Source organism: Sceloporus undulatus, chromosome 1, assembly GCF_019175285.1.
Source record: "Sceloporus undulatus isolate JIND9_A2432 ecotype Alabama chromosome 1, SceUnd_v1.1, whole genome shotgun sequence".
NCBI classification, from domain to species: Eukaryota; Metazoa; Chordata; class Lepidosauria; order Squamata; family Phrynosomatidae; genus Sceloporus; species Sceloporus undulatus.
In genome coordinates this window covers 369,288,980-369,311,298 of record NC_056522.1, presented here as the reverse complement: position 1 = coordinate 369,311,298, position 22,319 = coordinate 369,288,980, and the positions used below count along the sequence as shown (strand labels likewise).

Genomic DNA, 22,319 nt, shown 5'->3' with positions numbered 1-22,319 from the left:
ACTGAGCCATACAAGATTGCAACCTAACTGTGTTGGGTACAACAACATCCCAAATCCACCAAACAGCGATAACTTTATTGGCCAACCAAAATGCACAAAATATATGTTGCAAGCTTTCAAAGTTCCACTGGCTTCTTCATCAGGCAAAGGGGTACAACACTCACCACACTAGAATAGACACAACTGAGCTGGGAGTGTTAGGAGGGAGTTAGGATTTAGAGGTCCTCCCAAAGTTGCTGGGTTGCAGTTCCCATCATTTCGCACCATTGGCTATACTGGCTATCACTGCTTTATTCCCACCTCTGGGCTAGCTAGGCCACTGCCTTATACTGACCATTGCTGCCAGTCAGACCACTGCTCCACCCAGCCCACTGTTGTCAGCTCTGACTGGTACCAATGGCAAGAGTCTTTTCCTATGCACTTTACATTCTACAAAACAACCAAGCCTGACCCTGCTTAGCTTCCAAAATCAGAACAAAATAAGGTGAATACAAGGTGGTTGGAGCCAGCATTGGGTACTAGTGGTTTGAGTATTGGGCTAGAACACTGGGAGACTAGGGTTCAAATCCCCACTCAGCCATGGAAACACACTGGGTGTCAAATTTAAATTTTTTAGAAAGATTTAAAACAAAAAAAAATAAATGAAAATGTAATTACAGTTATAATTCCAACCCCCTAAAGAAGTTGCATGTTGGAATAGTTAGCATTTTAAAAAATAACTCTTTACTTGGATTGGACTGGACGGCCCTTGGGGGTCTCTTCCGACTCTATGATTCTTTGATCCACATCTGCAGTGAAGTATGTCCGTCTTCTCTCCTTGTACTCCTTTCCACCTTCTTGCTATATTTTTAAATGTTTTAAAACTGGTTTTAATTCAGTGTTTGGTCTCAGTACAATAGTTTATTTAATTGCTTCTTATTTGTCTTCTAATAGTACAACTGACAAGTTTAGGGGATTTTTGTTTAAAACTTGCCTTGGGTCCTATAATGGGAGAAAAGCAGGATATATATCAAATACATACATACTTCCCTGTTTCTCAGAGGAACAAAAGAGTCACTTTCTATCTGCCATGGTGGATATGTGCAAAACCCCGTCTCCGCCAGTCTATGCTGTTGTCATCTCAGCACCTCCAATAGAGCATGAGGCAGCAACACAAAATATTTCACAAGCCAGCACTTGAACCGTGTGATAGTCCTTCACCACCATTTAGTGAGATCACACCCTTGTTGTAATTTTAAATGTACCTTTAAATGTTACAGTGGCACAGTAAAACAGGAGTGATGTAAGTTACAATCATGACATAATGTAGCTTCCCCTATATTAATGGGCGAATATTACTTATTTGGTGTTCAGCAGGAGGACCCATCAGCAGCTTGCTAACATTCCTCCCAGTCGAGAGCCATAGCCAACCGGAAGTCCTTTTTAAAAAATTAAATATTTTGACATTTTGAATTTTGATTTTTGATTTTAAAAGATCCCTGGGGCCTCTCTTTTCTCCTCTCACTGAGACTCAGCCCTCTCACTCCATCTCTTCAGCATTTCAATGGGACACAGGCCAATGCAGATGTTAAAGGACAGATGTTTGGGGAGGAGGGGTGTCCCCTCCCTCTTAGGGTGTCCCCTGGTGAGGCCACTGCCACATCCAGGGGGTCTTTTGCTGGGGGGCAGGTGAAGGAAGGGCAATCCCCTCCAGAGGGACGGATGTCCCTCCTCCTCTCTCCCTCCCTCTCTCCCTCCTTTCCTCTCATCCCTCCTTCTTTCCTTCTTTCCCTCCATTCTTCCTCTCCAGTAGGCAAAGGGGGTGGATCTCAGCAGTGGCTCTGCAAAGTCAGGCTCTCAGCCAGACCTCCAGCCAGAGAGAAGAGAAGGAGGCAAGGGAGGACCAGCCATGCCCCTTTGGCGGCAGCAGCAGCAGCAGCAGCAGCAGGAGAGGAGCCAGGGATGCAGGTGAGGAGGCGCGGCACAAGGAAGAGGACCAGAGGCTCCCAAAGGATGCTCCTGGAGCGCAAGGCTTGCAAGAGGAGGAAGCACACAGAGTGGTACCCAAGGGGCAGCATCTCCAGGGGTCTGGATCAGAGGATCCAAGGGGTTTAGGGGATCCCGGGAGAGTGGGAGGCTCACCCCCTCTGTGTGCCTGTGTGTGTGTGTGTGTGTGTGTGTGTGTGTGTGTGTTTTATACCGAGGAAAAAGAGACAGAGGCTGGAGGAAGGATGCAGAGCATCCTCTGGCAAGGATGCTTTTTGCAAAGGATGCTCTTGCTGCTCTGAGCCCTGCCAGCCCCAGCCGTCCTCCTTTCCCAGGACACCGTCCTCCATCCCCACCTTCTTTCCCACGAATGATTTCCAACAGGTCCTCCATCCTGAGCAGGGCCAAGAAGCATGGGCTTTCTATTTCTCCATAGATTTTTTTAAAAAAATATTCTGTTTGAAATATTTTGATTTTAAATATTCCTCCCTTTTTTCCTTGCCTGTCCTACATTTTGTGGTGCCTGGTCGTCCTTTGCCATGAGGGCAGCTGGTCCCCTTGGCCAGGCGCAAGGGGATATCTGGAGGGGCTGCAAGCTCAGTCTGGTTGGCAAATGGGTTTGGAAAAGCACCAGCTTTGCAACAACAACAACAACAACAACGATAATAATATATTTTATTTATAGCCCGCCTCTCCCTACAGATCAAGGAGGGTTACAACAAACAAGAATAACGGTAAAATACAATATACAATTATAATCCACATTTCTAAATAATACCCCAACCCTTTTCTGACCAGGCATCCTCCTTTTCCCCCAGGATCTGTCCTCCATGCCCACTCCATTCTGCTCCAGGAGGAATTTCCAACAGGTCCTCCAGAAGCAGCATGGCCCTTCCTATTTCTAGGAGTGTGTTGAATTGTTGTGCCATGTCCCTACATTTTTCCTTGCATCTCCTGCATTTTGCAGTGCCTTGTCTTCCTCAGTGGTTAGGGCACCTAGTCATCCTGGGGCTGGGGGTATAATGTGTGAGGTGTTGTGTGTGCAGAAGGTGACCCACTGGGTCTAGGAGTCCTTGGATCAGGGAGAAATCCAGCAGCCCAGTCCTGGCTGTGTGGTCTCTCTCTTGGTAAGGATCAGCAAAGCCAAAGGGGGAATATTCAGGGCTAGGTGTGTTGGTCATATTGCTGCTGTATTGTGCCTCCAAGTCATTTTTTAAAAAATTCTTTATTCAAAGTTTATTACATTAAAAAAACCAACAAAACAAAACAATACCAAATACACATTGAACAATATTTGTACATTTTTGACTTGTGGAGACCCTGTCATAGGATTTTCTTGACCAGGGGTTTGCCATAACCATTCTCTGAGGCTGAGAAGGTGTGACTTGCCTAAAGTCACCCAGTGGGTTTCCATGGCCAAACAGGGGACTCAATCCCTGCTCTCCCAGTGTCCTAGTGCAACCCTCCAAACCATGATGCCATGCTAGCAAAGGACAATAACATCCTAAATCCACCAAGCAGGGACCCATTTCTGGGCATGCACAAAATAGAGCATGCAAGCTTTCAAAGGGCCACTGGCTTCTTCTGCATCAGGCAAAGGGGTTGAGAAAAGAAATTAGACAATGGAGATGTTAGTTACGGGTTTGTGTTTGCTCCAGGTGTTGTTGGTGTGTTGTTCTGTGGAGGGAGATCTATTGGTGTCCCTCCTTCTCTTTCTGGTCATGACCTTTGTGGCACTGGGAACAAAGCCAAAGGTTGTGTGTGTGAGAGAGAGATTATGAGTGAGTGTGAGAAAGTGAGATCTGGGACAAACCAGCTGGTTCTTCCATAGGGATTGAGGAAGAGGCTCAGGATTTGGGGGATTTGGGGTGGGACATTCTTCCTGCCCCCCCCCAATCCCTAGACTCTCTGCTTTCAGCCTCAGTGATCCTTCTGTGAAATGGGAGCCCCCAGGGATCTCTTCTTGTACTTTGAAAAAGGTGGGAGAAACGGGGGGGGGGGTATTTGCACTATAGAAAAAATGCAGTTAATTTTAATTAATTTCATTGTTAACTCAAACAAATGCTTTCCAGAGCAGTTTGCCACAAAAGGAGAATAAGAGACTAGAACTTAGATGTGTAAATTAAGTGTAAGGGTTTAACCAATTAGTTCAATGAATTAATGAATGCACCTGAGGAAGTAGGCTTAAGTCTAAGTCTTGTCGGTTTATATCTACAAGAGCTGATGTTACCAACTTCTTTCTTTTTCTATGGGTGCATCTACACTGTAGAAATAATGCAGTTTGGCATCACTGTAACTGCCATCATGGCTGCATCCTGTAGAAATCTTGGGGTCTGTAGTGTGGTGAGACACCAGCACCCTTTGGCAGAGAAGGCTAAAAGACTTGGTAAAATGACAAATCTCAGCATTTCATAGGATGGAGCTACAGGGCTTAAAGTGATGTCCAAGTGCCTTATTTCTACAGTGCAGATACGTCATCCTAGGCAGAGAATGTCTTTGGTGTGATCCAGATGTTGCCGCACAGCTGCAGTCCTTTGTTCCTCTCTGCCTGGGGAAAGAACTGGTGCACCTACTTGCTTTCCCCTTAAGACTACTGGAGCACTTTCTGAATTTCCAGGAGGCTGAAGGTTTCCCCGGAAAAGCAGCAATTTATTTATCTTTTTTCCCTTGTTTTGTCCCACTTGTGGGACAAATGGGGGGGGGGGATCTTGAATGTGAAGCTGGGAACCAGGTTGGTGGGTGCACCTACTGTGTTTAAACCTCATCTTGGAAGCAGGGTAAAAACTGCAAAATGTATTACACACTGCCATATACAGGGAGGGAGTTGTAATGAAGATTGATTGTGGTTGGAATTAATTGGTTTAAGGGGTTTTAGCCATTAACCAAGTTGCCACACATCCATGCACAAATGTGTCCACAATAATTTAATTTAAAACCAAAACGAGGTGCTTTGTAACCTTGTGTGGCTTCCTCGCTTCCACACAGGAGCCAGCTGCCTAGGAAGAGGCGTACAAGAGAATAATTTTAAATCACTAAGAAGTTAAATAATTTCTCTCAAAATGCCAGCCACAGATGCTGGCAAAATATCAGGAACAAACTCTTCTACAACATGGCCACATAGACCAAAGAACCCACAAAAAACTACAGTATAGTTAAACAGGCCTTTGGCAAATAATCAGTTGTGTAAAAGGGGTTCTCTTATAGGCTGTCTTTGCTGCATTTTTTTCATTTTCATCGTTGCTGTGGTGTGCGGCACTGTGCCTCCAAGCCGTTTCCAACTTATGCTGACCCTAAGGTGAACATATCATAGGTTTTCTTGGCAAGATTCGTTCAGAGGAGGTTTGCCATTGCCATCCTCTGAGGCTGAGAGAGTGTGACTTTTCCAAGGTCACCCAGTGGATTTTCATGGCCAAGCTATGATTCGAACCTTGCTCCGCAAAGTTCTTGTCCAACACTCAGACCACTACACCACGCTGGCTCTTACAATTCACTTACACAGAAGTAATAGTAAAGAGAACATGTTGAAACAACTACTGGTTCATGAGCTAAATCTGTTTATCACCAGAGGTATTTAAAGTGTAGCCTCCTCCTAATTGTTGGGAACATTTTTAAAAATGGCTATCGCTATCATCATCATCATCATCATCATCATCATCACTATTATTCTATTTTCCTCCCAAAAATTGGGACTCAAGGTTCCTTACAATTTAAAAAGGAAGACTATGGCTAAAAACACACTGAAAGTGAATTAAAAAGTGAATTAAAATGGAATTAAATATTTGCAATATGAAAATAATTTACACTTAAAAAGAGAAATTACAGTTTAAAAGAGAAAAGCAATTTAAAACAATGCAGGTTAAAACACGAGAGCACTGTCAATCCATTCTGTGTTTCAGAAGCCTGTTGAAATAAAAAGGTCTTTGCTTACAGAGGGAAGGACAACAAGGAGGGGGCCATTATGGCTTCCCTGGGAAAGGAGTTCCAGAGTCTAGGGGCAGCCACCAAGAAGGCCTTCCTCTCTCTTGCCTCCCATCAACTGTGTTTGTGATGGTGGTGGGACAGAGAAGGGCCCCTCCTGAAGATGTCAGGCCTCTGTGTGTGTTGTGTGCCTTCAAGTCGTTTCCAACTTATGGGAGTTTATCACACGGGAGGGAATTGACCAAATCTCTTGCAGAAATGGGATTTAAATCCACAAAAGCGGGATTGATTTCAGACGCATTGAGCATTAATCCAAAATTAATCTGCGCAGAAAGTGGGCAAATCCCACAAAAGCGGGATTGTTTTTAGACACATCGGGGGCATTGAGCATTAATCCAATACTAACATGTACAAAAAGTGGACAAAATCAGCCACTTTTTACTTTCCGGATTTTCTGTGCAGATTAATGTTGGATTAATGCTCAGTGTCCCCGATGTGTCTCAAAATGATCCCGCTTTTGTGGGATATTCCCAGAATTTAGCCTCCCATGTGATAAACTCCATGGAGGAGACCCTAAAGTGAACCTATCATGGGATTTTCCTGGCAAGTTTCTTCAGCAGACTACTCAAACTACTGGCTCTCAACTGGGTAGGCTCAGATGGGGAGATATGGTCTGCCAGATAGCATGAACCTGAGCCATAGAGGGCTTTATACGTCACCACCAGCACTCCAAATTGGGCACAGAAACAAAATGGCAGCCGGTGGGGTTGTTGTGGCAGGGGAGCTCTGTGATCTGTGGAATTTGCCTACAGTTTCGGTCTGTTTTTATACTGTTTTAGATTGCAGAGTTTTAGAATCATAGAATCATAGAGTTAGAAGAGACCACAAGGGCCATCCAGTCCAATCCCCTGCCATGCAGAAACTCACAGTCAAAGCACCCTGACAGATGGCCATCCAGCCTCTGTTTAAAGAGATGCAAAGAAGGAGACTCCACCATACTCCCAGGGAGTGTGTTCCACAATCAAACAGCTCTTACTGTCAGGAACTTCCTCCTAATATTTAGGTGAAACATCTTTTTTTATAGTTTGAATCCCTTGCTCCTTGCCCTGTTCTCTGGAGCAGCAGAAAACAAGCTTGCTCCATCCTCAATATGACACCCCTTCAAATGGGCTATCATATCACTTCTTAACTGTCACTAGGCCTCGTGGGCAGAGAAAGCTGAAGACCCTGCAAAACTACACATCCAAAGATTCCAGGATTCTATAGGATGGAGTCATAGCAGTTAAAGTCGTGTCAAGCTGCATTATTTCTACAGTGTAAATGCACCCATAGACTGGGTGCGGTGAGCCTCTGTTTCTAGAGCAGGCTCTGTTCTACAAACTCCAATACCACCACCCCTTGCAACAGTTTGGGGTGCAAGGAAGAAACAATGAGGCCCTGGTAGACTAGTGGATACAACCTCTGCTGTTCCAATCACTCAGACATGAATTATGTGATGGAAGGAAATGTCTGAAAAGGAACATCTAGGGACAATTTGTATTTCATAGCCCAGATCCCATTGTACCATTGGCCCGGTACAGACGGACAGTTCCATGCCGCCCATCTTTCCCCCTTGATGGTGCCTCAGCAGCCAAACCACGCAGCACCTATGCGCTGCCAAAATGAAGCTGCTCTAAACATGGACCAAGGTTTAAAATTCTATTCCCTAAAACTCATTGGGTGACCTTGGACCTGTCACTGGGTGCATCCAAACTGCAGAATGAAAGCAGTTTGATGTCACTTTAATGCCATGTCTCTTCTACAGAATCCTGGGATTTGTTGTTTGGTGAGGTATTCAGCCTGGCCTGTCAGGCCTGACTCAGCAAACTACAAGTCCCAGGATAATATCAGAGGCATGACAGTGGTGTCAAACTGCTTTAATTCTGCAGTGGGGATACACCCACTGTCCTCTTAACCTACTTTATAGGTCTGTTGCGAAAGTAAACAAAGCAGAACTCTAGATTGCTGCTCTAACCTCCTTGGAAAAACAACAGGGAAATAATGTATTTTTACCCTATCTCTGCTGTGACATCTCCCTTTCATAACTTCCTTAGACACTGGTGATTACTAAACAAACTAGTTCAGGATCAGCAGGCTGAAAACTTTCTCAAGGACTACAGTGTTATATTTGAGTGCAAAGCTTCAAAAGGGATTTAGATTGTACAAAGCAAAAGAGTTGGGCAGGGATACTTTTATTTGGGGTAAATTTCAGGTTCCTGGGCCCCATTCACACTAAAAAAATAATCTGGGATGAACCCGGGTTATTTCCTTTTTGTTCACACTCGGCCCCAATGCACTCGGTGCACTTTTTTGGGGGGGACTATCAAAAAACCCACTTAAACCAGGATATTCAATACCAGATTTTTTCCAAGTTTTTCTGAAAGATCTTCACTGATCCACATCTTTGGCAGTGTGAATATGCTTCTGAATCTATTCCGATCGCTCTGTATCATTCAAGAGAATGAAAGTGGCTCCATTTTATCCCAAAATGATGGAATGTGTGAATAACACACGGGCTAAAATGACTTGGAGAGAGTCGTGAAAACGTAATGGGAACAACAATCCTGATATGCTTCAGTGCGGTGGTCCGCATCTCTTCAGGAGAAAAAACTGAGTGAGAATGCCCCCCAGGATGGAACCATCAATATTTCATGGCATGTTTCTTTCCATCTTTCATAGTCGTTCAATTTAATTTTTGCAAATTGGTACCAGGATGCAAATCTCAGTAATCCCTGGAATTAAACCCAGGACCTTTTGCATTGTAGACCTCTATTCTCCCAACAGGTTTACAACACATCTTCTCTCACTGCCAGTAAAGCCTTGAAAGGACACCTCTGGCTGGAAAAGCTGCACATCTTGAGGCAGAAGTATCTCCTAAAGATGTATTGAATGGGTGTACTGAATGTGCTTAATGATTCATGCAGCAGTTGCTATGGAAAGGCAAGCCAAAACTATAAATAAGCCTCCCTCATACCGTTCCATTTGTCTTTTGTAATGTATAGCACCTTCTGGTTTAAACAGTGCATCAAAACATTCGGTTGGAGCCAGATCTCTGTCACTTTAAAGAGTACTGCCATTGAAATAAGTGGCACAAAAAAAAAAGTGGCACAAATTAGTCATGATTAACCTGTGTCCTCCTTCTCTGAATGGGTCAACTCGATGCAGGACTAAGACCCAATCTGCACTGCAGAAATAATCCAGTTTGACACCACTTTAACTACTGTATCTTAAAGCTATGGAATCCTGGGATATTTAGTTATGCAAGTTATTTAGCTTCCTCTGTCAGAGAGCACAGGTGCCACAGAAAACTACAAATCCCTGGATTCTATAGTATGACACCATGACAGTTAACATGCTGTCAAACTAAGTTATTTTGTGGTGTGCTTGCATTGCCTCTGCTGGTTTGACCCTCTCTGCTTGGTAACAAAGATATCATTTTCAAATGACAATTTCTGCAGCGCAAATGCTGTCACAGAGCCTCGCAAAAGGCTTCCTTCTCTCCCCACACAACACACTGGCTTTTATTCCACCTCTAGGTCTGCTGCCACACTGTAGAATTAATGCAGTTTGACACCGCTTTAACTGCCATGTTTCCAGCCTATGGAATCCAGGGATTTGTAGTTTTCTGTGGCACCTGTGCTCTCTGATGGAGAAGGCTAAATGTCTCACAAAACTACAAATGCCAGAATTGCAAAATGTTGAGCCATGACAGTTAAAGTAGTGTCAAACTGAATTAATTCTGCAGTGTAGAAGCAGCCTATGCCTGAACCCAGCCCAATGGCCAAGATTCTACATGAGACAGGCTTTACGCTTTACCAGGTGTAACTATGTGTGCTACGTCCTTCTCTTTTGGTGCTGGACTACCCTCTCTGGGCCTTTTGTGGAGTCAAAGTTGGATTTGGAAGAAATGTATAACTCCAGCTTCAAATTAAAAACCTATGCTATAAACCCCTCCTTTGTTGCATGTTTCTTTTCATAAGAATTTAGGGTTGTTGTTTTTTTTTTTTCATTTTCGGATATGTTAATCAAAGAAATATATTTTATGTTCCGTCAGTCTTAGTAGCCTGGTGATGATGGTGATGATGAATGTCTTGTCTACCATTTTACTGGAGTCAGTTTGTTATTACTGAGCATTGGATACTCATTGGGTGATGTTGGACTAGTCACACTCGGCCTCAGAGGATGGCAGGGGCAAAATCCACTCGAAATAAACCTTGCTAAGGAAACCCTGTGACATGTTCGCTTTAGGGGTCACCCTAAGTTCGAAATGATGTGAAGGCACATAGCAACAACAATGTAATACACATTTATCATTTGCGAACGAGTCGGACAGTAGAGAAATAGAGGATTTGGAGTGCAATGGGACAGATGCTCAATGAGACCACGTGCAATGGGTGCTCTTGCCATTTTCCCAATCTACATCTTTGCAATTCACTAACAGGGTTCCTTTGCCCCTCTCTCCAAAGGAGGGTGACTAAAATGGTGAAGGATCTGGAAACCATGCCCTATGAGGAGAAACTTAGGGAGCTGTGTATTTTTGGTCTGGAGATTAGAAAATTAAGAGTTGACATGATAGCCCTGTTTAAATATTTGAAAGGATGTCATATTGAAGAGGGAGCAAGCTTGTTTTCTGCTGCTCCAGAGAAAAGGACACGGAACAATAGATTTAAACTACAGGAAATGAAATTCTACATAAACATTAGGAGGAACTTGCTGACAGTAAGAGCTGTTTGACAGTGAAACACACTCCCTTGGAGTGTTGTGGAGTCTCCTTCTTTGGAGATCTTTAAGCAGAGGCTGGATGGCCATCTGTCGGGGTTGCTTTGATTATGAGTTTCTGCATGGCAGGGGTTTGGGCTAGATAGCCCTTCTGGTCTCTTCCAACTCTATGATTTTATGGTCCATTCCTACTTACAGATAAATTGGTGTGTGATCCAAATCGATGGATCAATTCGACAGTGGAGCATGCTTCCCACTATATTTACCCTGGTCGCATTTTTCCCCACTACATTTGCCCCGATTGCACTTTTTCCCTCCAAAGTAATACATGTGGTTCCCATTCACAAATGAATCGATTCAAAATTATTTGGTTCCAGACAGCTTAAGGGGAAATTTGAATCGATTCCAATCTGCATGTGGTTCACACTTGCGCGGATTCAATTTATCGAAAAAGAAGCGGAAAATATCAGCATCAAAAAGATGTGGGTTAAATGGGTCTAGTACATGGCCCCCCTCTCAGAATCGCTTCAGCAATTCAGCTTAAGTGGGAACTAGGGTCATTCGAACTGGCTCAAACTGATTCATGATCCGGTTTAAAAGGTAGTGGGAATAAGGCCTATGTGCCTCTGCTGCATAGCTAAGTATATGTAGTTACATTAAGTAAAAGGAGATATGGGATTCTGGTGAACATTTACATGTTACATTTTACATATCAGTGCCACTTTAGATAAGAGGTACACAACTGGTTAGTTTTTGCTCTCACAACGATCCACTTTGCTTCACTTGGCTGAAAAGTACAACAGAGGTTACTGCTAGAGGTTGAGTCTTCTTTATCTAGAATTCCAAAATCTGAAAATGGTGCAAAATCCAAAACTTTTTTCATGAGTTGCTGAGATAGTGATACTTTTGCTTTCCAAAATACATAAATCTTGTTTCATTCATAAAATATATTGCGCATAAAATTACCTTCAGGGAATGTATATAAGGTGTATATGAAACACACTGTATATACTCATATAAAATCTAGAAATTTTAGTCTAAAAATTGACTCCAAAAAACAGATTTGACTCATTCTCAGGTCAATTTAGTGCTATACGTTAACTCTTATTTTAAAAAAGGAACCATCTCCTAGTGAAAGGCAAGAGTGTAATTTGTCCTGGAAACACTGATCCACCTTTACTCGCTCATCCATCCAGCCTTTAGTGTGAACACAAACAATTGTGCTTGCTGGAATTTTCTAAGTTCTTTTCTTTTCCTTTGCTTTATCCTTTAGATTCTTTGTTACATGCCTCTAAGTTTTACCCTCGACATATCCATGGATCATATCAAAATCCACAATTTTGGCCCCCAAACCTGCCCTCGACTTATACATGAGGTTGACTTATAGTCAAGTATATATGGCAAATTATTTTAATGTTTAAACTTGGGGATATCTCCAAGATATCTATTATGTATATGCAAATATTCCAAAGTCTGAAAAAATTCAAAATACATCTGGTCCCAAGCATTTTGGATAAGGGAGACTCCACGTGTATTTCCAACATCTGGGTTTGTCAGGGGAAGTTTTAAACAAATCTGCTGCTTTGACAATGGGGTTGCACAGCTCTCCAAGGTCGTATTCCCACTATGATTTAAAGTGAATTGCTGATCAAGTTATATGATCATTGTTCCCATTTGAAAATGGTTCCGATCCTACTGTGATTAGTTTCAATCGCGACGAAGTGAGGCAAACATCAAAAACCTGTTCTTTCTTTATACTAGTTCTTTGACAGTTCTTTTGAAAAGAATTGATTCCGAAGAGTGTTCAACAAGTGGGAACGATGGATGAATCGCACCATTCTGGAGGGGAGGGATTAATGGCAGAGGGGTGTTTACCATCCCTCCCCAGTTTTTTGTAGATCCCGCATCCCCCCCACCCCAGCGCTGCCTTTGTGCTTGTGACCTATGGGTGCGTGATTTTTAAAAATTGGTAGAAGATTCAATTCATTGGTTTTGCAACTACTTGCAACTACCTGGGCAATCTGACGGCAGCTCATAGTGAGGCAAGTAGTTGTAAAACCAACAAACTGAGTAGTCTATCAATTTAGTGTGTGTGTGTGTGTGTAGTTCCCAAGCCAGGCTGCCCGGGCTGATGCTTACGTCACTGATGATACACAGATGATTGACATTCATTTTGAAATGGCCCAAACTAATCGGGATGACAATCGTGCCAAAAAAGAAGCGATTACAAGAGGATAATGAAAAGATCCACTTTCATAGTGGGAAGGACAGACCTTTTGGAATCGATTTACAAATACGGAGCAAAGGTGAATTGCAAACTGGTTTAAGTGTAAGTTAGGCTTGCCATAACCCGGCTGCAACCGGGAACTTCCCGATTTTGGGGGCCCTGGGCCCCTCCCGGCACGGGTGCAGCCCCAAAACCGGGAGCCCCCCGGTTGCAGCCTGGGTTGCTGCGCCCCTGGCAGGCCTCGCTGCCCTCCTCCTCCACCTCGGGGAGGCGGGGAGGAAGAGGAGGGCAGCGAGGCCTGCCTGGGGCGCAGGAGGCGAAGCTGGAGGCGGTGCCTCCTCGCGCGCCCGCGCCACCCTCCTCCTCCGCCCCCTCTCCCCCAGGCCGCGTGGAGGAGGCGAAGGTGGAAGGAGGCAGCATCTCCTCCACGCAGGGAGGAGAGGAGGTGGGGGAAGGTGGTGCGGGCGCGCGGAGAGGCGGGGGATTCCCCCCCGCGAGGCCCTGGATGGGGCTCCGCGATCGCGGAGTCCTCCCAGGCCTGGCTGGGGCTTGGAGGACGCTGCCTGCCAAGCCCCAGCCAGGACCTGGATGGGGCTCCGTGATCGCGGAGTCCTCCCAGGCCTGGCTGGGGCTTGGAGGACGCTGTCTCCCAGGCCCCAGCGAGGCCTTGGACAAGGTTTAAAAATGTAGGACCTTTTTTTTAAATTTCCTGGCCAGGAAACAAAAACCCCCAAAAAGTCCTACATTTTTAAACCTTGTCCTACATTTCCCCCGTTTTGGAGGTCCCCAGGGATGGCAACCCTAGTGTAAGTGGGAATAAGACCCAAGTTGGGTAGAAGACATAGGGACTGTAGGTAAAGGGCACTGGGGTCACATGCAATCCACAGCCTACACTTTTCCCGTCTGTCAGAGTTAGCACCCAGAATTCCAGACAATCAATCAGTCAGCTTGATAGATAGAATCAACAGCACTTTATTGATAGCTCCAGAATCAGACATGTGCCACACTCAGCTTCTTAGCTGAGACTAACCACACCCTCCCAAAGACAAAGTAACAGAATTCCCAAAAGCCAAAACCCCTCCCAAGCAGAAACCCGCCAAGCGAAGCCCCTCCTGATTCCCACAGAAGTGAAAGCACATTCCCAGGCTCTGAGCGCTCGGAGAGCCAGGCCTTCAAGGCCACCAGATTAGACACCTGGCCCTGCTATGCACTACTATCACTATCTACACTTCTACTGCAGCTAAAGCCCCATCATCCCCAACTACTATACTACACTACAAACACTATCTGGTAGAATACTAACAGGATTCTAACACCGTCCCTGCTTTGCATTCTTTATGAAGTGCCTTCCTGGCATCTCTACCACGGGATGTGGCTCTCAGCCAAGTTTATAATCTTGACTGTTCCATAGTCAAACTCAACTCAACACCCTACTGAATAGGTAGTTAAATATAAACTACAACACTTCTTTTTACAAGTCATTTTAATTATCTGGAAATTTTAATTGTGTGGGTGCATTGAGCCTGCTGCTATTCCTTTTCTTTCCTCTCCCCTCTTCCCTCCCTCCTGCAGATGCCCACAAAGCAATTGCATCAATGAAGAAAGTTGGCGTGTTTTATAACCAAAAGAACACTAATTGGGAAATTGATTGAAAGGCAATAAAAAGTTTCCCGTGCTGGTGGAGAAAGAAAGCCTCTTGAGATGTCTTCTTTTGTAGCTGTTTTCAAACCGAATCCTTGATTGGGAAGTCATACATATATTTGCTAGTGGATGCTCTCCCTCTGGGGCTCTCATTAATGGAACAGGGTCAATTTCTGTGTTGATCTGAAATCTATTTAAAACAATTAAACCGCCACATTTCTGATGAAAGAGCATTACCTGCATGCCAAGGGACAATTACCATTGATGCTCCCAGACATCAGGCTGAACTCCTTCAACAAAATATATGGAAGGGGATAAAAGCACTCTGCTGTCAAACTCTTGTTTATCTGTTTGTAACTAAAAGAGAGAGAGAGAGAGAGATGAAGATCATTTCTTAAGAGCTGGTCTAATAGAAAATGTTATTGTAAAGAACTTCAGATTGGCTATCCACACATTTCAAGGAGCAGGACACTGATGCCTGTAATGGCATATCAACTCTGCCAATATAAAGCAGTTTAACAGGGATTTCCTTTCCCCAGGTAACACAGGGCACTGCGGTTCTACAAATTTTGTCGACAGCATCTTTCCTGAACTGCAGTTCCTAGGATTCACTGGGAGGAACCATGATAGTTAAACTAAATCTACCTTAAGCTTGTCCTTTTTAAAAAAAACAGCAAATGTCAGCAAAGGAACATTGCTTAATTTCCAGGAAACTAGAGTGCAAGCTCAAAAGATGGAAGATATAGATAAAGGAATTCAGATGGAGAATTCTCAAAAACCAGATGCCTCAGATGCGCCACAGGCTCTTACTGCAAATCAGAGCCCAGCCAAAAAGGCCTCCATCTTTTGCTTTAAGAAAAGGAAGAAGTCCTGTGAAAAGGTCATGGAGAAAGAGGAGGACTGTGGGTCTGAGACACTTACCTTAAAGCCTATAAACCAGGACTCCAGCATAGGAAGTAGCAGAGCAGAGGTATCGAATTCATTATGGACATCAGGAGGGGCTTGGTTGGCCTTCAAACGCCTTGTGACTTCGAGGAGACGATCCAAGTCTGCTCTGAAGAAGCAGTCCCAATCCAGGGATTCCCGTGTACAGCTGGAGACACAAGTAGAAGATTCTGGAGTGCTGCGTTGCCCTAAGGAACGCAACGGATTTAAAATTCCCTGCCTAAGGTTCTCCAAAAACCGGAAAATGTCCAGTCACTGTGAAATAACAGAAGAGCTAGAGAAAGCAAATGAAAAGACAAGTATTCTGAATGACAAAAGTAACTGTGAGGAACCAGAGGTTCTGGCTCTGGAGGGTCCACTGAGTGCTGAACAGTCTTCCAGTGGAGCACTTGAGGAGAAAGAAGGTGACACTGACATTGTTAAAAACATGAGTGAGGTGGCCATCTCCAATAAGGAGAACGCCTTTGCTATAGAGATGGGGTCTGGTCCCGATTGTTACACAGACTGTGTGGGTCAGTCTGAAATAATCCAGTCAGAGAAAGTCCTTGAAACTGAAGAGGAAAAGCAAATCTTTCAGTTGCATCAGGGCAGCCTTTATGGAAACTCAGAAGAAGTAGAAAACAAAAGCTTTGGTTTTGAGGTTGAGATTGGCCCCCTTGTTCCCCAGGTCTTGCCGGAAACTGACCCCAGCGTCTTCAAAACAGAGGAGGCCAAAGAGGCTGAGTTGGAACTATTGGGGAAGGAGGTTGATGCTGTGGCAGATGGAAATGGGACCAAGGAAAGGAACTCCATTGAAGTGATGCTACACTGCAGCCCGCCTGGATTGGGAGAGGAGATGTCAGGTGTGCCCATTGGTTTTGATGAGGAGGTAAAAGACAAAGAAAATAAACCTACTATGCCAGGAGCAGGCATCGTGATCATGATCACGGAAGCAGAGGAATCGCAGGATGAAGAGGAATCTGGCCAAGCCTGTGACCTTTTTTCGTTGGCACAAACCAATAAACAGAAAGGGAAGAAAAAAACGAGCAGAAGTTCAGAAGGTCACAGTCACACATCTTCCAAGGTTCAGTCACCCTTAAGTGGCAATGACCAGGAGCACTGGACATCAGAGCAATATGAAGTGCTTCTGATCGAAACGGCCTCGTCGCTGGTTAAGGCGGCCATCCAGTCATCCATTGAACAGCTTGTGAATGAAATGGCTTTGGAGCAAAACAAGCAGAACAGCTTCCTATGATCCTGGGCGTTCTTCGGGCATAGCAGCCAGGTCCTGTGGTCTGGGCAAGCACAACTGCTGCAAGGCACCAGATTTTGAGTACCAATAAAACATCCAAATTAACTGTTATTTAAAATTATTACAAGGTTATTGAGGAGAAGGTGTTGCTTGGATTTTTCTGCATCTGTTGGCAAAATTGTTCAGTTCTGGTCCTGCCAGTTAATCCCGTATTAACTCCACAGGAAGAACCATGAAGGCTCCTGATACAATTAAACTCAGCATGAGAAAACAAGAATGTTCTAATCCCTGGGATATTTTCCGTGTCTGTGATTAGCCTAATTTTGCATGTTGGTAAAATGAATGTATTATACGTAAAAATGGGATGCAAGAATAGCAAAGGGTGGGGAGCCATTTGCTGCATGATGACATGGGCTAATGGCTTGTTCTGGGTGGTACATGACCAGGTCTCCTTCTGATCCATTCATTTCATAAACTAGAATCCAGGGAGTTCAAATCGCACTGATCAATGCCTGAAATGTCTCAGTATTAATTAAATTACATTTGATTTCCATTCTATGATAAATTTCACCTGCTAAATTGCTGTGAATCCATCTGCTTTTAAAGATGTGGAGAGCCAGCAGAGGGAGAGAGGGGAAGCGGAAGAGCAGAGCAGAGCTCATAGTGAATGAATGAATGAATGAATGGTTTACTGAATTAGTTTACAGACCATGTCAAACAATACCACAAGGCCAAGTTAAGATACTGGTCCAGCTCTATTTCCTTAGCAGGAGTGAGTGGAGCAATTTCTCCAGTTACTTATATGGGATCAGGAGAAACTGCCTTGCTGGGGGAGGGGGAGCCTTGAGCTGTTGGGGACAACTCAGTTCTTGCATGAAAATCTTTCCTGGTTCCTCCACTGCTTTTTTTGACACTGCTGCTTGATTCCCCACAACCCCCCCCCCCAATTGCAAAGGAATGGAGAAAGTGGCTGGCAATTGGTGAATGAGATGCACTTATGTAAGTCACAGTAGGGAGCCCTGGTGGCGCAGTGGTAAAATGACAGTACTGCCGCCATGATATTGTGAGTTTGAAAACACAGGGCTCCAGGTTGACTCAGCCTTCCATCCTTTCGTAGGTCGGTAAAATGAGTACCCAGCTTATTGGGGACAATCGGTTTACAGATTGTAAAACACTTAGAGTATGCAGAGTTCACTATTAAGCAGCATAGAAATGTAAATGCTATTGCTATTGCTATACGTGCAGGGTATATCATTTGCTGTAGCCCAACTGCATTCAGCTGACAGCAGCAGAAACAGAGTCGCTGTGGTTGTGCATTGTGCATTGCACAATGACACTCAGTCAGTGGCATGTGCTGCACAATGTTGGTATTCTGCTTGGACATTGCATAGTGTCGTGCAGCTCATGTGGGTATTTACGCTACCCTGAGAGGATGCCGGATTGCAGCCAGTGTCTGGCGGGAGTGAAGAACAGGAGGAAATGGTGGTAGAGTCATGATCAGAGTTTGGGAAAGTTACTTGCAAATGAATGGTAAAGGGGCAGAGAAGGAGAAAGACTACGAGAGATTTCATCCCTACCTATTTTTCTGCCGTTGCCACATCCCACCTCACTTGTCCTGGCCTCTTCCTGCTTCTAGCTCTTTAATTTCTTTTTCAAAATCCCAAATCTCCCTGAAAAAGATGGGGGCTGGACTATACTGTATGTCCTGTGGGGTCCCATCCAGCTAAGATTCACAAAACAAAAGCAGGCAGCTGTCTTAGCAAAATCATCCCCAAAGACTCTTCTCAGTACGTTTCCAGTCATTTTCTCCATGGAAAAATATTATTCCTTAGCTGACTGCAAATAGAAATACCAGCGGGGGGTGGGGGTGGGGGTTAGAAAAAGAAACTTCTCTTAAAAATAAATAAAAAGTGACTTAATGAACAAGAGCCATCTGCACACATACCACCCTCAGCTTTGGGGGCGGGGTGTTCATTTTTTACAGTTTCCAGAATCCACCAGCCAGCATGACTAGTAGTCATGCTACCTGGAGGATTCTGGGACCTGTAGACAAAAAACAAAAAAGGAAACTTGCAAAGCTCTGCTATCCCCTTCCTTGATCGCATGATTCAACTCTCAGGCATCTTGTGGTACACAGCCATATCTGATGATTGTACATGACTACCTCTAGTTCAGGATCAGTCAGTTTTATAAGGAAGCCACTGAACCTTGATGTAAATTTACAGTGGATAATGCCACACTCTAGAAACCACCAAGAAAACTAATAAAATGGAGAATACTGCCAGAGTCAGAGGTAAGTGCTCACCTTTCAGGCAGACAAACAAGCAAACTTGTTTGGAAGCTGGTTGGTTGTGTGTGTGTGTTCTCGAAAGACCCCATGCAATGCACATCTTATCTATGGATCTGCCTTTCAGCCTTCTACACTCCATGAAATGGAGAAGGGCTGCAGCTGCATTGGAGTCATTTGTGTCACTGGGGGGGGGGGGGGGTAGTAGAAACTAAAATGTCCAGGGTGCTATGGACATGTAATATACTGACAGCTATTAAAATGACATTGAATTTCAAAAGTGTTTCCAGTTTTTATCAATGAGACAATGAATAGAATTGTGTAAGTGATGTACATCAATATCAGCCTCTGATGATGCTAGCATTTGAGGGTTGCAGGATGCGCTATGCAGCAGTGGCATCAATGACTATGCTGTCACCCGGTGCGTGAAGGGCATACATGTGGCCCCCTGCTCCTCTGTCCTTGGGCTTTCTCCCAGGAAAGAAAACCTAGGGACAGAGCAGCTAGGAAGGATATGCATCACCCCATCTACCCTGAGGAGGAAGGAAGGCCCAACTGAGTGTCACCCTCCTTCTGGGTGTGGTCTGCACCATCTGTATCCTCCAGTGACGCCATTGGTGTCCAGTACCCCTGGTGCAACATCCATTGGTGGGGGATGGACTTCCTGGGTGCATCTCTGTCCTCCTTGAATACTGACTAGCTTTGGGGAAATGCCCAGGCATTTACCAGCTACTTTTGCATATGTAAGGAGGGAACAGACTTACATTTGATGAGTAGGGGCTGGTCTGTCTTCCCTGAGTGATCTTGTAGCACTTTAGAGACTATGAGGCTACGCAGACAGGCAATAAACGCCAGCATGGGGGCAGAGTGGGGCGTGACAATTGCATGCTGCACACCCCAACTCCACCCTCATGTCAGCATGATGCTGTGTGCCCCACCGCATGGCGGGAGGTGTCAGTGTGCATGCGCTGCACCAAAGGAACACGGAAAAGCCACAGCGGCCCTTTCCACAGTGCTTTTTGCGGCTCCTTTTTGCTCCATGGAACGGCCAGATTGGGGCTGCAGTGTGTGGTTGCCACGGCCCCAATCTGGCTAGGAAAGGGGCGTCATCCCGCTGCCCCTTAGTGGCTGTTTGTACAGCCCCTGAAAGAAAGCAGCAGCATGAGCTTTCGTAGACTTAAGTCTACTTTCCCAGATACATTTAGAGAAGTAGACTGAAGTCTACAAAAGTTCATGCTCCCAACTTCTTTCTTTCAGTTAGTCTCAAAGGTTCTACAAGATCTCTCTACATTCTGATTTTACAAACTGAGAGCCTTATCACATTATTAAACAAACTCAATAGGAAAACGAAAAGTGATGGGCTCCCCCCGCCACCCTGCATGATGTGGTTTTCTTTCATTCTCTTCTGGTTGTAAGACTGTGTGAGAGAATGTAAAAGTGTCATAAAAGTGTCCCATTTACCAAGCTGAAATAATCGATTTGGCAAAAGTGATGCTTTTACAACGATCTCCTGTACTTTTACAATGGAGGGAGAGAAAAAAACACGTGTCTTTTTGTTTGCCTACCGGGTTTGTTTAATAATGTGATAAGGCTCTAACACAGCTATACATTTGAATTCTTCCCTGGGTGAGTGAGGGCAGCTGGAATGTGCCACCCTGCAGCTGATGGGGCAGAGTTACACCCAGGATCCATCCCCTCATGCAACTGTTGTGCAGCTGGCGAGAAAGTGGGGCAAATTATCAACTTAGTTCTCTTTGCCAAAGTTTCAAGATTTGGGGTGACACACTTGAGGGCTGGCCCTGCACTTAAAACAATCCAGTTGCTGATAGCAGATGGACAGTTTAGAGGCGATGGTCTCTATGCACCAGACCGTTCCTCCCAGCAAATTTCATTCCAGTTCCATACCATTGTGAAGTTTTATGCCAACCAGCAGCTTAATCTTAAACATACTCAGTGTTGTTCTCAGACTGTAAATACAACAGGTCAGCATTTGTGATCTTCCATTGGGGCAATGCTTGCTTGAGCCCCATCACTACAAGTGATTGTATTTTGAGTGAAAAATGGATCCAGCATGGACTCATTAGTACTCCTCTGCTTTCCCTTTCAGATTGATATGGGTTACTTCAGGAGAAGGAGTTTTCCCCCAGCATCTCGAGAGACTTAGGACAATATCACAATACACTGTTATAGTGCTATTATTCCACAACTGCTATGGCTGCCTCCTGTGGAATTCTGGGGCTTGTGGTTTAGTGAGACCTAAGAGCTCTCTGGCTGAGAATTCTGAATCCCCCTCCCTAAACTGCAAACCTCAGGATTCCCAGGAGGCAACCACAGATAGCAGTTAAAGCAAAATATTCTAGTCATGTGTATTGCTTGGCAAAAACTAACAAGCCCTTTTCAGAAATAGTGGCACTAATAAATCTCTTGAGGAATCTCTTGCTTGCCTGAGGAAGAGGCACCGGCTGACACAAGGACAGGTTCTATGGCTCAAAATAGAGGGCATTTTGGAATTATTCCTGCACCTCCAGACATAAGGTTGAAATGTAGGACATGTCCGGGAAAAGGAGGATCTCTGGTCACCCTGCCCAGAACGTATATTTGGTGTGAACAGATTTGCTTGATGACTGCCTGCCTCTTTTTCCAGATGCTTAACTATGCTTCTAAAATAAATGATCAACTGAAATTTTAAACTACTGCAATGATAAAAACACAGGAACTGAAGGAAAAAAATTGTTGGGAGACAGAATTCTTATTTCGAGAAGCAATGCCCTCCTTTTGCTCCCGTCCTCTGTACCTATGCTAGAAGCTTTAGTTAATACTATTGTCACTGCATATTGGCTCAATGAACCTGGCTTCGAATCCTGCTTTGCAATGATGCCCACTGTCAACTTTTACAAGCTAACCTTTTTTTAAATGTGTGGTGTATGGCTGAGAGCCTGCATCAAGGAGATGGAGTGTAAACTGTACACTCACAGAGTTATGTAACAATTGGGCATTACTGAACTCCAGCACTGCACACCTCAATGTGCAAGCAAATCTGAAGTGCATGACGACAAAGCACACTGAGCATAAAGCTAAACATAATGTACATCTGCATGTTTGATGTACATCTGCATATGCACAGCACAATGGCACCACATGAGCAATGAAGTGGCAACACCTGGCCAACTCTGCTACGACAAACTTTAACTGAATACAGACTTCTGCATCAGAAAAAAGGGGTCAGTTGCTTCCGTGGGGGACTTACTAAGAGGACACCAGAGACACTGGCCACCAGCACAACAGAACATTCCTCTCCAATTCCATGCTCCATAGCTTTCCACATCATCTTAAAAATGATCCAGAGG

General features: G+C 44.5%; 1 protein-coding gene across 1 annotated transcript; it reads left to right on the top strand.

Annotated features, from left to right (window-relative positions):
* The first annotated feature begins 1,725 nt into the window (after positions 1 to 1,725).
* AKAP5 (A-kinase anchoring protein 5) lies at positions 1,726 to 19,843 on the top strand. The gene is made up of 2 exons (XM_042446797.1): positions 1,726 to 1,947; positions 14,441 to 19,843. The coding sequence occupies exon 2, from the start codon at positions 15,243 to 15,245 to the stop codon at positions 16,686 to 16,688; it is 1,446 nt and encodes a 481-aa protein (XP_042302731.1). The 5' UTR covers positions 1,726 to 1,947; positions 14,441 to 15,242; the 3' UTR covers positions 16,689 to 19,843.
* Positions 19,844 to 22,319: the final 2,476 nt, after the last annotated feature.

Excerpts from the sequence above, each read along its gene's own strand:
- AKAP5 (XM_042446797.1), top strand. The coding sequence starts at position 15,243 with ATGGAAGATATAGATAAAGGAATTCAGATGGAGAATTCTCAAAAACCA.